The 16,042-nt window shown below is 34.7% G+C and overlaps 1 protein-coding gene across 1 annotated transcript; it reads right to left on the reverse strand.

The window, feature by feature from the left end:
• On the reverse strand, positions 1-4,047 carry LOC123669757 (uncharacterized protein K02A2.6-like). The gene is made up of 2 exons (XM_045603347.1): positions 2,509-4,047; positions 1-2,412 (listed from the first exon to the last, which is right to left on the reverse strand). Exons 1-2 carry the CDS (start codon positions 4,045-4,047, stop codon positions 1-3), a joined length of 3,951 nt encoding a protein of 1,316 aa, XP_045459303.1.
• Between the last annotated feature and the right edge of the window lie 11,995 nt (positions 4,048-16,042).

Genomic DNA, 16,042 nt, shown 5'->3' on the forward strand with positions numbered 1-16,042 from the left:
TTACAAATTAAGACGCTGCACTGGCCTACGCATACGCCCACTCCTTTTAACTTCAGTCTGAATACCAATTGGAGATTTAGGAATACTAACTGAATCTTTCTTATTATTATTAAAAGCATTTGAACTATTAGTCGAATTATTAGAAGTCTCCAATTCGCCCTCAGATGTTGCACTTATACTAACCTCATTACCAGGAATGTCATTCTCTATCATATCTTGAGTGTTATTAGACTCGTCTTGATCGGCACGTGAATTTCTAGGCAAACATTGAGTGACATTTCTGGTAAGTATACCTCTATCAGTATTTACATCATACATTACATTTCCAACCGGTCGGTCAATAATACCTTCTAACCATTTCCTTGACTTATCATAAGATGCTACAAGTACTTTATCACCAGGTAAATATTGTTTAACTGGCTTATTACAAACAGACCGGCGAGGAATAGTTACATCTTTCTTAATTAAAGATAAACGCGTACGCAATTGCCTGCCCAACATCAACTCACAAGGTGCTCTACCTGTGGTAGCATGTGGAGCCGAACGATAAGCCAACAACCACTGCTGAACACTATGATCCAAGTCCTTGTTATTAAATGTCTGTGCCAGCATGGCCTTTTTAAATGTTTGCACTCCCCTCTCCGCTAAGCCATTGCTCGCTGGATGATAAGGAGCAGTACAAATATGTCTGATATTATTATTCTTACAAAATGTAATGAACTCAGCCGAGGTCCACTGTGGACCATTATCGGTAACAAACTGCTCAGTAAGGCCAAATCTAGCGAACATACTGCGTAGACATTTTATAGTGGCACTCGAGGTAGTCAATTTCATTTTGGCTACTTCAGGCCATTTCGAGTGTGCATCCATAACAATTAACCACATATGTCCCCTAAATGGACCAGCAAAATCTGCATGAAGACGTATCCATGGCTCATTAGGCCATTCCCAGTTATGTAAATGTTTTAAGGGTGGTAAATTCCTGTTTTGGATGCATCCTTCACAATTACTTGTAATATCCTTAATGTCATTACTAATGTTGGGCCACCAAAAACAACTATTTGCTAAAGCTTGCATTTTATTAATGCCCAAATGACCAGCATGTAATTCTATCAGAACTTTAGATTTCAAACTATTAGGTATTACAATTCTATCTCTCCAAATAATACAATCTTTAATCAAATATAGCTCTCTCTCTTTTCCTTTATAATTAAGCAATTCCTTATCAATAATTTTTGGCCAACCTTCCCTTAAATATGTAAAAACTTTACTTAACACAGGATCTCTTTGAGTATGCTTAGCTACATCAGTTAATGTTACTGGCGGGTTATCCAAAACAATGCTGTTGATGTTGCCCTCCAAATAACTTTTATCATCTTCACTACTATTTTTAATCGGTAACCTAGAAGGGAAATCAGCTGCAGCATTATTTTGAGATGTCCTATATTTAATTATATAATTATAATTAGACAAAATTAGGGACCATCTTGTCATTCTATCAGCATAAATACTACTAGCAGTTTTGCTTGGATTAAATATTGATATGAGAGGTTTATGGTCTGTTACAAGAGTGAAAGTCCTCCCTTTTAAATATAAATCAAATTTCTTTACAGCCCATATAATGGCCAAAGCCTCTTTATCAATTTGAGAATATTTTGTTTCTGCATCATTGAGCGTTCTGCTTGCAAATGCAATAGGACGTTCACACACTGCATTACCTATCTTAATTTCATGAGCTAAACAAGCTCCTAAACCATACCTTGAAGCGTCACAACTCAATATCACCGGCAACTCAGGGTTATAATGAACTAATACTTGGTCTGATGCAATAGCTTTCTTGGCCCATTCATATGCTTCTACTTGTTCTTTTCCCCACTCCCATTTTCCAGAATTTTTAAGTAACTGGTACAATGGTTTTAAATTATCTGCTGCATTCTTTAAAAACTTATGATAAAAATTAATAGTACCAAGAAAACTTCGCAATTCCTTTACATTGTTAGGTTGTGGTGCCTCCAAGATAGCCCTAACATGCTCAGGTGTTTTGTGAACTCCCTCTTTGTCAATAACATGTCCACAATATTCTAATTGTGAAGACATTAGCACTGTTTTATCTTTATTGATCTTAATATTCAATATTCTTAGTTTATTAAAAATACACTCTAATGTTTTTAAGTGACTCTTTATATCGCATGATGCAACTAATATATCATCAATAAAACAATACACGTTTGGCATATTAAAATGTTTATCCATAAAATCTTGCCATTCTTGAGGAGCTGATGCCATTCCAAACATCATGAAAGTTGGCCGATACAACCCCCACGGTGTAGTCAATGTCATCAGCTTTTGTGCCTCACCATCCATTCTCCTATTCATGTATGCTTTTCTCAAATCTATTTTACTAAATACTGTCTTAATATTATTATCATCTTTATTTAATTTAGCAAAAATATCCTCTATTACCGGGATTAGATGATGTGGCATCTCAAGATAAGGGTTAATAGTCACCTTATAGTCACCACAAATTCTTATATTCTTAGGCCCTTTTATGATACTAACAATAGGCGTCGCCCATGTCACCACCTCAGATTTATCAACCTTACACATTTTACCCTCTTTACATAATTTATCTAGTTCCCCTTTTACCAGATTTTCTAACGCATAAGGAACACGCCTAGGCTTACAAGATATAGGAGTTACATTTTCTTTTAATTTTAAAGTACCTACTGCACCTTTAATTTCCCCAGGGACTCCTGAAAATATGTCCCTATACTTATCCACTAACTTTTTAATTTCAGATTTCTCCCTTTCAATATTATTACACTGCTTCTTACAACTATTCCAATCAATTTTTATTACACTGAGCCAATCTCTACCTAACAAAGGTTTCTTACCTTCTTTCACAATAATTAATGGAGCCAAATAATCTTTATTTTTATTTTTAACTAATACTTGAGTTTTACCGATCACTGTTATATATTGACCTCCATAACCAGTTATTTTTGAAAAACAATTTGATACTTTTACATTTGGCAGTAGTGATTTATATAAAAACTCAGGTATTAATGTTACATCTGACCCGCAATCAATTTGAAATAAAATATCAACATTATTAACATTTAGTGAAATATTCCAGGGATCTGGACACTTTTCGTCAATTAATGTTACTTTATTAACCTTTACACTATCTTCATTTTGATAAAATAGTAACTCTAACCCGTAATCACAATTTTCCTTTTCTGAATACACACTGCTTTTAACCTGTAACACTGAAAATTCATCTTTATTTACCTCCTTTACTTTTCTTGACGGAAACCTCTTATGTAGATTAACCTGGGCTCGGCAGACACTCGCAATATGCCCCTTCTTATGACATTTGTAACATTCTTCTTCTCTGAACTTACACTTCGGTTTTATATGTCCCAGCTTACCACAACAATGACATTTCACCTTCACCGTCTCTTTACTTTCTTTTTGATGAGACACCTTCTGCACCTCTGCTTCTTCTTGGCCGTGCGTAATCAGCCTCGCCCCTTTCTCAGCCAGCTCCATCCCTATAGCTATGTTCACCGCTGTCGTGAAAGTTAATTTATCTTCATTAAAGAGTCTTTTTACAATATTCTCATATCGTAAGCCATGAACAAATTTATCTCTCAATGATCTTTCCAGATGTGCCCCGAAATTACACGTTTGGGCAAGCTTTTTAAGGGCCGCCACGAACTCTGCAATGGATTCATTAGGCAATTGTACTCTTTTCATAAATTTGTATGTTTCTGTAATTTCTGACTGAGTTGGTTCGATATGTCTTTCAATGAGCTCAACTAATTGTTTATAGTTTTTGCTGTCCAGACTAGACGGAAAACATAATTCTGTCAGCAATGTTACAATATCGAAGCCTATACATGAAATTAAATACTGGGGCCATTTTGCCTCGTCTATGTTGTGTATTCTCATTTTATTTTCAAACACTTGCTTGTATACTTTAAATGTGCACTTAGCCGTGGAAAACTCTTGTATTATCATTGCACTTCCCCCTGCAAGCGCCATGCTGTTTCGTAAAATTTTCTTCTTGTGTGCCGACGTGACAACACACTAATCACCGTATATACGGATTGCGGACGTGACACGTACAAATATTATTATATTGGTGATCCTCGTCGCCATTGACACATGATTTGCTACGTCATGTGCTTAGTTCTTTTTTAAGTTTTAAGATTTACACGGGTGCAAAATAAAACACAAATATACATGGCCGCTGTTCAACCAGAGAGAGTTTATTCCCAAGAGACTTATTCTATAGACAAGACCCCCATAGACTATATATTATATAAACTATAATCATTACACCTACAACACATATATTACAACGTAGATCGACGAAAAAACAATCAAGTAACTACGCGTTCTCAAAGATTACTCAAAAAGTAGTTATCAGATCTCGATAAAATTTATATGTGACCACATGATAAACATCGGCTTTCGATTAAATTAAAAATCATCAAAATCGGTACACCCAGTAAAAAGTTATGCGGAATTTCGAGAGTTTCCCTCGATTTCTCTGGGATCCCATCATCAGATCCTGGTTTACTAATCATGGTACCAAACCAAACCAAAAATGAATTATCGAAATCGGTCCATAAACGACGGAGTTATCCTCGAACATACATAAAAAAAAATCAATATATACGGTCGAATTGAGTAACCTCCTCTTATTTGAAGTCGGTTAAAAACTACTGGTTCGATTTTAATCATTTTTTTTTCAGTGAATGACATAGGCTATAATTATATTTTATAAATATAACATGAATGGCAACGCATTTGGAATTGGCAAACGCAGTGTGGGACGTCCTCCAGGCCGTTGGATCGACGATCTCGTAAGATTACCGGTGTGGGCTGCCGGGGCGAGGTGGCGAATGCTAGCGCGACCCCATCTCGCCCCACCCAGGCGGACGACTGCTTACACGTGGTGGTTTTTTAGTCAGTAGGAGTCTGACATAACCCTCTGGTGCCCTCACGCCGGAGGGTATCCATGATGGATTTTCCCCACGTAAAAAAAAGGATTGCGGAAAACCGGGATGTCTGGCGCGAACTTGGGGAGGCCTATGTCCAGCAGTGGACTGCAATAGACTGAACTGATTGACTGACTGATAACGTTAATGTATTTTATTATGTATAAAATAACAGAAAAGGAATTAAAAGATTTAATTAAAACGCTTCATACTCAACGCCCCCCACTAGAATTATCTCCTGTATCGGGGGTCCAGAAGCACACATAATACACAAGTACAAATGTCCAGACCACGACAAACATCTGTATGACCCATACAAATGATACAAAGTTTTAGCTGTTTGTGTATTCACTATTACATTGTTAAAATGTCTAATGCAGAGTAATATAAAAAAATTATAACCAAAAGTTTAAAAGTTCAGAAATGTTTTATTACACAATATCAACACTTTTCACGCAGTCGAGTTAAATCGAGCCAAAAAAGTTTTTCGTTTATTTACTACTTTAAAACTAACATCGGTAACAGTAGTTAAAAAAAGTTCTCCCCGTTGTATAATGTATCGTGTTTGAATAAAATTAAAGAAAAATGCTTATATTCCAAAGATATTTGTTATTTTTAACCGACTTCAAAAAGGAGGAGATTACTCAATTCGACTGTATATATATACAAAGTGAGGATTATAATACAACGATAAATTTGACATTGTATATATAATAACATTCCAATTACAATAAAATACATCCAGTAGTTTAGTCACAAAAAATGGTTTTTATTTTTTTAAATTTCTACGTGTTGTAATAATAATAAACTATCACCCTCAGGTTAACGACCCTTTGAACGCGATCGGTACAAACAATCGAAAAAACGTGCAAAATTGTTACCTATTTTTGTAGGTCAATAAAGATAAATTAAACAAAACGTTTGTTAAATAGTTTTAATATTCAGTATGATTCTAATAATTTTCTTTTTATAATTTTTGTTTTTTAATACTTTATTGTTTCTTTTAATACTTTAATTTTAAATTCTGAAAATGTAAATTCTGAATCTATCCAATCTATGGCCGCACTATTACAAATGCTTTCCCGAGGATAGGAGAAAATCAATGCTTAATCCCGCATTTTCTGTGGGGTTTTATAAAAAACGATGTGTACTCAACAGATGTAAATACAGTTGATGAGTAAAAAATTAGAATTATCAAAGCTTTTAATAAATTTAAGAAAATGGCCGCCAATGGCGACATCATATCAAAATTAATAAATAACATTAATCATAATCGGCCGATTTTGATGAAAGTTTCACTGGAATTTTGCTGGTAAAACTTTGTGAAACACTGATTTCAACGTGGGCGAAGCCGCGGGCACAGCTAGTATATATATATATATATATATATATTGCACGTTCGGGGATAACGTCGTCGTTTATGAACCGATTTTGATAATTCTTATTTTGTTAGAAAGGAGATATCTCAAGTGTGGTACCATGATAAGGGAACCAGGGTTTGATGATGGAATCCTAGAAAAATCGAGGGAAACACTCGAAAATCGTAGCGAAGACTAGTGTGTTTGTTACATTTTTTGTCTACTTACGTTGTATTACTTGTCGATGTAATTGCAGTCGGTTTTTTTCGTTTGCGAGCAAACAAAATTACTAATGAATGTTGTACTTCTTTAATAAACTAATGTTTGTATATTAGACAAAAATAAACCCTCACATTTTCGTGACCACAGGCGTTTTAAAAAATTAAAATGAAATGAAATTAAACTCAACTTTTTATCTCTGACTAGGATTAAAACAAAAACGAAATCAGACAGCGTCAAGTAATGATAATCACGTTCAGATTTTGACTTTCTAAAAATAACCCAAGGGAACCATACCGACTTTTAAAAACAAAAAGTACTTAGCGTCCTAGACTGTAGTATTTTTAGTATATCAATATTTCAGGAATAGATATTTTAAACTTATATCGAGCTTGTGCTCGATATATAAAAGTGTCCTATTTCACTTCTAATACCAAGAATATGTGTACAAAGATTCATGATGATCGGTTAAGTAGCAGGAGAAAGCGTAACAAACAAACATACATTCACATTTATAATATTACTAGAATCACGCCCCGGCTTCGCACGGGTATTTAACAAACATTTCAAAATAATTTTTTCTCCCTCATTTTTTGAAAATATGATATAGCTTATATCACCCGCAGATAGGGTATGCTGGATAGCTTCCCAACAGTGACAGAATTTTTCAAATCGGTTCAGTAGTTTCGGAGCCTATTCAACGTAAACAAACAATCAAATCTTTTCTCTTTATATTATTGGAACGAAGTTCCTTACGGCAGGCTTGACATTTGGCTGGGCGAGCGAACTGAAAAAAATGTTATACTAAAACAGTAAGAAAAATATATAACGGAAGTGACGTAATATAAGTCACACGACTGTATAATATGACGTTTGAAAAATAAAATATTACTAGTAAACTTTTTTTAAAATTATTTATGTAATTTTATACTGTCGACAAAAATATATATGCAAAATGCCGATTTTGATAATTTTTATTTATTCGAAAGCCGATATTTATCATGTGGTCACATTTGAATTTCGTCGAGATCTGATTACAACTTTTGGAGTAATCTTTGATAATAAGTATTTACTTGACTAATTTTTCGTCTACCTACGTTGTATTACTTGTCGATATAATTGAAGTCGGTTTTTCTTCGTTTGCCTGCAAACACAATTATCAAATTTAGTTGTTATGCTCACAAAACTTGTCCTATTTAAAACAACAAATTTTAATTACTTCATATCTATCTGGGCGGTAGGTAGTACCTACGGATTCTATGGTTTCGTAAGAATTCTGGGATAAAAAGTAGTCTATATGTTGGCCCAAAGCCCCCTCTATCTTTCAGTAAAAGTCTCATGAAATAGGTTCAGCCGTTCCAAAGATTAGCCCGAACAAACAGAAAGATAGAGAGACAGACGGACCGACATACAAAAAATTTAAAATCGTTCGTTTGTGCTTTAGTATCGTGTAAATAACTATATGCACTTAAAAATCAGCACCGAAAGTCGCAGTTACCTTGAAGATGTATAGATGTATAGATATATACCTATATGTAGATTAAATAATCAACAATTTTATGAAAAAATATTAAAAAACCATTAAACACGCTACAAAATGGTTTTTATATTTTGGAGAGATAATTTCTGTTAACCCTTGCAATGTGTATCAATGGCGGTAGAAAGATTTAGCACGCGTGCGACATTACTTTATGTAGTGGAAAGATACTCGTATTCGAGCTGATGCTTGTCGCTACGTTCTAGGACTGCGTTTATTTTATACCATATCTCACACTCTTGATAATGGAAAAAGTATTTGAACCAAAGGCAATCAAGAGTCGCATAAATGAATGTACAGGAACTGTATATTATGACGATACTAGCCATTTCATACGGTGACCATATAACTTCAAGGTGACATTTATAAATCATGACACTATGTGACTGATAGACGAAATTAATCGTTAACGATCTTACCGAACCGTTTTGGTCAGGGGATCAGTTAGAAAAGTGTGCAGCGGTACGCGACAAAAATAAAGTAGGTACTTATATAGTTTAAAGTTTAAATTTCCCTAAGATATGAACTTTTGTAAGCGGAATAAAGTGTGCAGACTTCAAATATTTAAAATGAAGTGTGCTGACAAGGGCAAGGAACGACCTTGGAATTTTACTTGGGAATGAGACTCCGTGTAATAATTGTATTTCGTTTGGGTGTTCACCCCTTAAAACCGTAAAGCGCAACGCTCAATAGATTTGGAGAAAATGGCCTCTAAAAATTCAAGCCCAGCTTATATATTAGTGAGAATTCCCATCGGCCAACAGCGGAACAGCCTCGTGCTGCTCTCCTTAGTCCCTGGTTCCTAGTCCCGAGTTAATACAAAAACTTGACAATAATATCACTATTTTGTTATGAATTTTTTCAAATTAATTTAATTTTTAATCTCTTTTTTTAAATAATAATGTCAGTTACTAATTTCTTAAATAAAAAGACTGGTATTTGTTATTTGCAGTCAGTTTCTCCAAAATACCATATTTTCTTATTGTATTATTTACATCATTGAGATAGTCATCAGGCTGAGAGCTGTATATTAGCAGTTAGTAAATTATTAAAGTATTAATAATAATCAGGTCTAAAATATATAATAAGAACATTAAGTGAAAGTTATCATTTACGTTGTTTAATATTAATAAAATAAATATTTATAATAATTGTTACTGTGTTTGTAGTTATCCATAACCAGTATGGTTTATAACGTCACTTTAATTAGTTTTTTTTATACAGCTTACAAACATCAGAAATAATGCATGCGCGTTGCTAACCCTACCCATGACCCTCCCCAGGAGCTTTGGCTGCCTTACTCACCACACAACACAACACTATTTGATAGCGAATAAATTCGCTGTAATTTTTTGTATGGTTAATGGAATTTCCCAGACGGGCCGCTAAAGGTTTTGAGTAGGATATTCGCTGCTTTATCGTTGTATTATCTAATTTGTAATCTAAATATTAAATTAATCTATGATTTCTGAAAGGCTTACTGCTAATTGTAAGTTTACGCGGTCTCTGGAATAAATAAAACAAGAAACACAACTGATGGCAAGACCATTGAAGTGGCAACTGTAGCTGCAACTTAAGAATAATTAATTTTACGTTACTAACAATTGCGATTGAAGTGAAATGTAAATTAGGAGTAGCTTTAGGTGGTTCAATTAATCGTTTGACAATGCTGTTCCTCATGCCAAAACCAATGCCACTTTCGGCACGCAGCTATATTTAGATTTTCGTTAATATTTCATCTATTTCGACCACTTTAAGTTTGTGTCTAGACAGCAGCTGTTTGCTACCTGGGTTTGTATTGAGACAGGCGTTGTTTAGACCACCTTTTCTAGGCCGTTAGTGGGTAGAGAATTGCTAATCCTAAATAGGGCTGTTCTGTCTTCGGGTAATCTGTCGAAGCAATTCGCTTGCATCAAATGAGTTCCAGAACGACCATTACCACACAACCGCCACACGTGCAGAGGTCCAGCTAGTGACCAAGCCCACCTGCTTACTCCTCACCACCAGCCTCTATCGTCGCTAGAATTACGCCCAAATCCAAGTTACCTGCTAAGGAGTCATTAGCGCTGGAAAAGATTAAAGTGGGTGAGCGTTTGCGTTAGTTAGTGCTAAAAGACGTAGCAACTGGCTCCAAGCCTCTGGTATTTTGACATGAAGCCTTCGCCTGATAGCACAGGTGCAGCGCCTTGGTTGCCAAAGTAGCTACCATATCTGGTGACGACCGCTGCAGACTTCTTTTTTTTGTTTTAGGGAGGACCCATTTAGGTAGAGAATGGATAAAGATAGGGAAAAGGGTAAGAGAAGGGTAGAGGATACTGCTGCCTCGGGAATTCATAGGTAAGGAGTATTCAAGAGAAAAATAATAAAAATGACCAGTTCTCAAGAATGAACAACCTCGAAATCTCAGGTATACCCACCACATCCAGCGAGAACCTTTATACCATACTGCACGCGAATTGCGAAGTGGACGCCATTCGGAGGGTGAGGTGATTTAAGGTGTGATTGATACTTCCGTCAGCAAGACTCGGACCAAAAACTCTAGGTCATCCGCTATTGTAGTTAAGTTCACACGCCGCATTTGTAAGGATAAACTCTTGGTAACAGTTCGTGGGGACTTACTAGATCGTTCAATAAGTCCCGAGACTAACCTGGAAATGGCGCATATATTAAAAACTCTTTTGATTTTTAAAAAGTATTGGCTATCAACATAGATCAAGTAAAAAAAGGTAGATAACGCACCTAGAACAGAAAACTGAAGCCACTTTTTTAAAGATGTGTGAGTGAGTGAAGTGTTGACACCTTTTAAAAAAGTCCCTAAAATTTTTATTTATTTATTTTATTTCTTTTTTATTTATTTAGTTAAGGTGAATTTATAGTTATAATAATATACAATTAAAGTTTATACATATTAGGAAATTACAGAAACCAATTACAAATTCACACAGATAGACATAAAATAGTAATTAAGTTGAGCTCGCGATAGAAAAACTTATACACATTATATTAGTAAATATTTATGTAATATACTTATAATTATACTAGCATGGTTTTATTCTAGTTCAAAATAGATGTCGGAAAGCTTGCGTCTAGCAGAGATATGACTTACATTGGACAGATCGAAATCAGTAGTCATACACAAGTCATTGAAGTGTTTACCAGCTCTTAGTAAAAATGAATTCTGCCTATAATTGCTTTTTGCCAAAGGCACATGTATAGGTTTAAAATTTCTAAGATTACCAGTAGGAACATTAAACTGTAACAGAGACAGAAGGTCGGGGCAATTAACACCATTAGAAACGATTTTAATCCAGAATGTTGTGTCGGCTATTTTGCGACGATATGCCAACGGTAATAGATGGTGCTTCCGACAAATCTGATCGTATTGGTCGGACTTATATGTTTCTCCAGTACGGTAACATAAGAATTTTAAAAATCTTTTTTGAATGTTTTCGATCCTGTCGATATAAACAGAATACCTCGGACTCCAAACTTGTGAGGCATATTCCAAGCCACTCCGGACCAGTGAACAATATAATATCTTCAGCGTCTTAGCATTAACGAAATCTTGCGTATTACGAATTAAAAATTAATTTAATATAGGTAAAATGGGTATGTGAAAATAAAAACCTGTTTATAGTTTTAAATAAGTTTACTAAAAATAAAACAAAAAATCGGTAGAATAATAAAAAAATATATTCGTAAGATAATCGTATGAATGGACACTTCCTATCCCCTCTGTTTATCTCTTTTCAGTTTGCAGTCCGTTTTTTTAACTATTTTTCTTAAACCTAGAATCCTTTATGTTGTATAAGTTTTTTAAATTTGTGTCGCTTAGAACTCAGAGTCATCGTCATTGTTTGCATTTTACTAATATGATGTAGTCTTATGTTCAAATATTTTTCAATCACTAATCGTATTAAATTGACTTTATGCGCATGGCCAGCATAATCGTGGTCATTTTCTCAGTCTTACAGCCGCTACCCATTCACCTCTTATTAAAATATTCGTTGGAAACCTAAAACCATGAAATTTGATAGTAAAATATGGGTACCTAGTTTACTCAAAAATTGTAAAAAGTTAAAACATAAAACAAACGAGTTAATAATTCATAAATATATTTTGATTTTTTTATTTTCAATTTATGTAACATAAAATAACACGAGAAAAAAAAACAATAACTATGTCTACTTTTTACTTAATTATTTTTCTGATTGCGTACAATTTACTTACCCAGATTTTGGGGTATTGAAAAAAAGAACTACTGGCAACACTCCCGTGGTACGTCATTTCGTGACATTGAAATTATAAGTTCCGAATAACCTCAATATTATTTTGGAATAACAATAAATTTAAAGTTTTATATGTACTTACGTGTGAAACAATATTCCTTCAGATTTTTTGTTTACTTTGGTATTGTTTTTGCACCATTTAATCACACAAGACGGCATTTTATAAGCAAAGTTACTGTATGAAGCCTCGTGACATACTAACGAAAATGAGCGTAGTTTGATGCATATGTGTGCGTGAGCGCGTGTATTTACTTGAAGGAGCCGAGTTTTGTGGCTTCACTAACAACAAAGGCCGCGCATTATCTACTTTTTTTTACTATATCTATGGCTATCAATACAAGAATATGTGTCAAATTTTTAAAAATGGAACAATAAAATTATTGATTTTGAAACATATAAGTGACGCTACGGTTGTAATTTCGATACAATGAAAAAAAAAACGAGTTTCGCGTATTGATAAAACATTGTTTTTTAATGGGAAAAAATACCGTTGAAGCACAGCAATGGCTTATAAAATATTATGCAGGATCAGCTCCCTCTAAAGCAACCATTTGTCGGTGGTATGCCGACTTCAAACGCGGTCACATGGACACCAATGATGGGGAACGCTCAGGTCGTCCAAATGAAGCAGTGACTCAACAAAATATTAACCAAGTCCTCAAAATCGTATTGGAAGATCGGAAGGTAAAAGTGCGAGAGATAGCCGAGATAGTGAAGATTTCAGCTGGTAGTGTTTTCACTATTTTACATAAAAATTTAGCCATGAAAAAGCTTTTTCTAAGTGGGTGCCGGTTTGCTTACAACTAATCAAAAGGAACAACGTATCAATGATTCAGAGCGATGTTTGGCGCTGATGAATCATAATAAAAAGGATTTTTTAAAAACAATAAATAAATAAATAAATAAATATCTACACAATACACACACGGCCGTCTGTTCCTAAAGTAAGCAACTTAATGCTTGTGTTATAGGTAACAGCCGACTGGTATATAGCTACATTTTTTTTTCTTCGATAAACATACTTATAAATAATACATATATAAATATATAAATAAATATTTATATTACACCCAGACTCACATGGATGAAACCTGGATATACCATTTCACTCCGGAATCCAATCGGCAGGCAGCGGAGTGGAGAGCGGCTGGTGAAAGCCGCCCGAAGCGTCCAAAGACTCAGAAATCGGCCGGTAAGGTTATGGCGTCTATATTTTGGGATGCGCATGAAATACTTTTCATCGACTACCTTGAAAAGGGGCAAAATATAAATAGTGACTATTACATGTGCTTATTGGAGCAATTGAAGTACGAAATTGCGGATAAACGGCCTCACATGAACAAAAATAAGTGGTGTTTCACCAGGACAACGCGCCTTGTCACAAGTCCGTGAGAACGATGGCCAAAATTAATGAATTGGGCTTCGAATTGCTTCCTCATCCCCCTTCTTCGCCAGACTTGGCCCCCAGCGATTACTGGCTGTTTGCAGACCTCAAAAAAATGCTTCAGGGTAAGAAATTTGACTCAAATAGTGAAGTTATCGCAGCAACGGAGGCTTATTTTGAAGCCAAAGACAAATCGTTCTACACACATGGGATAGAAAAGTTAGAAAAGCGTTGCAGGGACTGTATCGCTCTTAGAGGAGACTATGTTGATGAATAAAAATTAATTTTATAAAAAAGAGCTTTTTTTAGTGCTTAGTCTCGGGACTTATTTAACCACGTGTTACAACTATTGACGGTGGCATCTTTGGACCTGCTAACAACTTTTACACGTTACGACCAACTGACTCCTCAGAATAAACTTCTTTTGAAACGTGAGTGTTGCGAAGTGAAATCAGATCTTCAGTATTCCTACCTTTGGATTAGAGACTGTAAAATATTAATGTGAAAAATCAATCATTGGCAATTGTCCGGGACCATCGCCTGCTTGTTGTGAGTATATTTGGATATCCATAGCATTATGTAACAACCATGAAAAATATCTTAACATGGCTTGCGTCTATATACCACATGGTCCTGGCTATCGTCCCGCTCCAACCGACTATTTTGAGAAGACTAGTCATATAATAAACGACCATTCGGATGATTTTTTTCTTGATAACGGGTGACTTTAATATTTCTGATGCCATTTGGATTAATTGTGATGCATCATCGAACAAAACACTACTAAATAAAAATGACAATTATGCAGTTTAATGTATGACTTCTTTAATTTTACTGGACTCAGTCAATCGAATGGTGTACTTAATGCAAAAAAACGTATTTTAGATTTAATCATGAGTAATTTTAATTATAAAACTTCAGCCGCCATCCAACAGTTACTACCTGAAGATGCACATCATAAAGCTATAGAAATAGATTTCTCGATTAATTTGACATCACCTTTGAAATCAGTACCTTCTTACACTTTTAATTTTGCTGCTAGTGATTTTGACTCTATTAATACACAACTAAAAAATGTTGATTGGCATACACTGTTCGATTCGTCTGACGTAGAAATTTGTGTAAAGATTTTTTATGACATTTTAGATGATTAATTACTAAATTTGTTATTAATAAACAAATCGTGTTCCTTTCTAATGTGGCACAACAAACCTCTTAAGAAACTTTTAAATGAAAAAAATAAATATCACAAAAAATGGAAAAAATCCACTTGATTATGAAAGTTCTAAAATTTTAAGGAAACGTGCCAAATCTATGGAAATTAAATGTTTTACAGATTATGTTAGTTATGCAAAAATAAAATTAAATCACATTCTAACTTCTCTTGGTCATATATAAAAACAATAAAAACCTTCAAGGGTCTGCCACGGACTATGATTTACAAAGGTATAATAACCTCAGATGAACAGCAGATATACGATTTTTTCAATGATTATTTCTATTCTGTTTTGGAGAAACCATTGGGTAACTCGACTGTATGCCTAGACACAACTAAAAACACAGTCATTGAAATAAGCTCACTTGATATTACCCAAGATCTAGTATATAAAGAGTTGAAAAATGTGGATGATAGTATAGGTGCTGGTTCTGACCGTGTGCATCCTTTACTTATTAGTAAATGCTCTAGCGTATAATTCTCCAAATTAAAAGTAATAACTCTTATTTTTAAGAGGTCTTTGAGCGAGGGTTGCTTTCCATCTTTATGGAAAAATGCTTGGATAACGCCAATACCAAAAGGCAGTATAATAGAAGATATTGTCAATTACCATCCTATATCTAAGTTGTGTCAATTTGGTAAAATAGTTGAAAAGATCATGTCTGCCAAGATGTTTTATGCAGTACAACGATTGCTTTCAATAAATCAGCATGGTTTTTACAGGGGTCCTGGCGTTGAAAGTAATTTATTGTCATTTACTGAAATGGTAACTGAAGCCATGGATCGAAATCTTCCGGTCGATGTCATTTACACTGATTTTGCTAAAGCATTTGATAAAAGCTGTTACAATACCTTCCTTTAAAAGCTTTTCTATCTCGGAATCCACGCAGATTTGTTCCGTTTGATATCTTCTTATATAAGAAATCGTAGTCAGGCTGCTGTAATATCGGGTCATCGTTCTCGGTATAGGGATATACCCTCTGGAGTTCCACAGGGTTCGCATTTAGTCCGCTGTTATTTACTTTATATA

This window comes from Melitaea cinxia, chromosome 3 (assembly GCF_905220565.1).
Source record: "Melitaea cinxia chromosome 3, ilMelCinx1.1, whole genome shotgun sequence".
Classification (NCBI taxonomy): Eukaryota; Metazoa; Arthropoda; class Insecta; order Lepidoptera; family Nymphalidae; genus Melitaea; species Melitaea cinxia.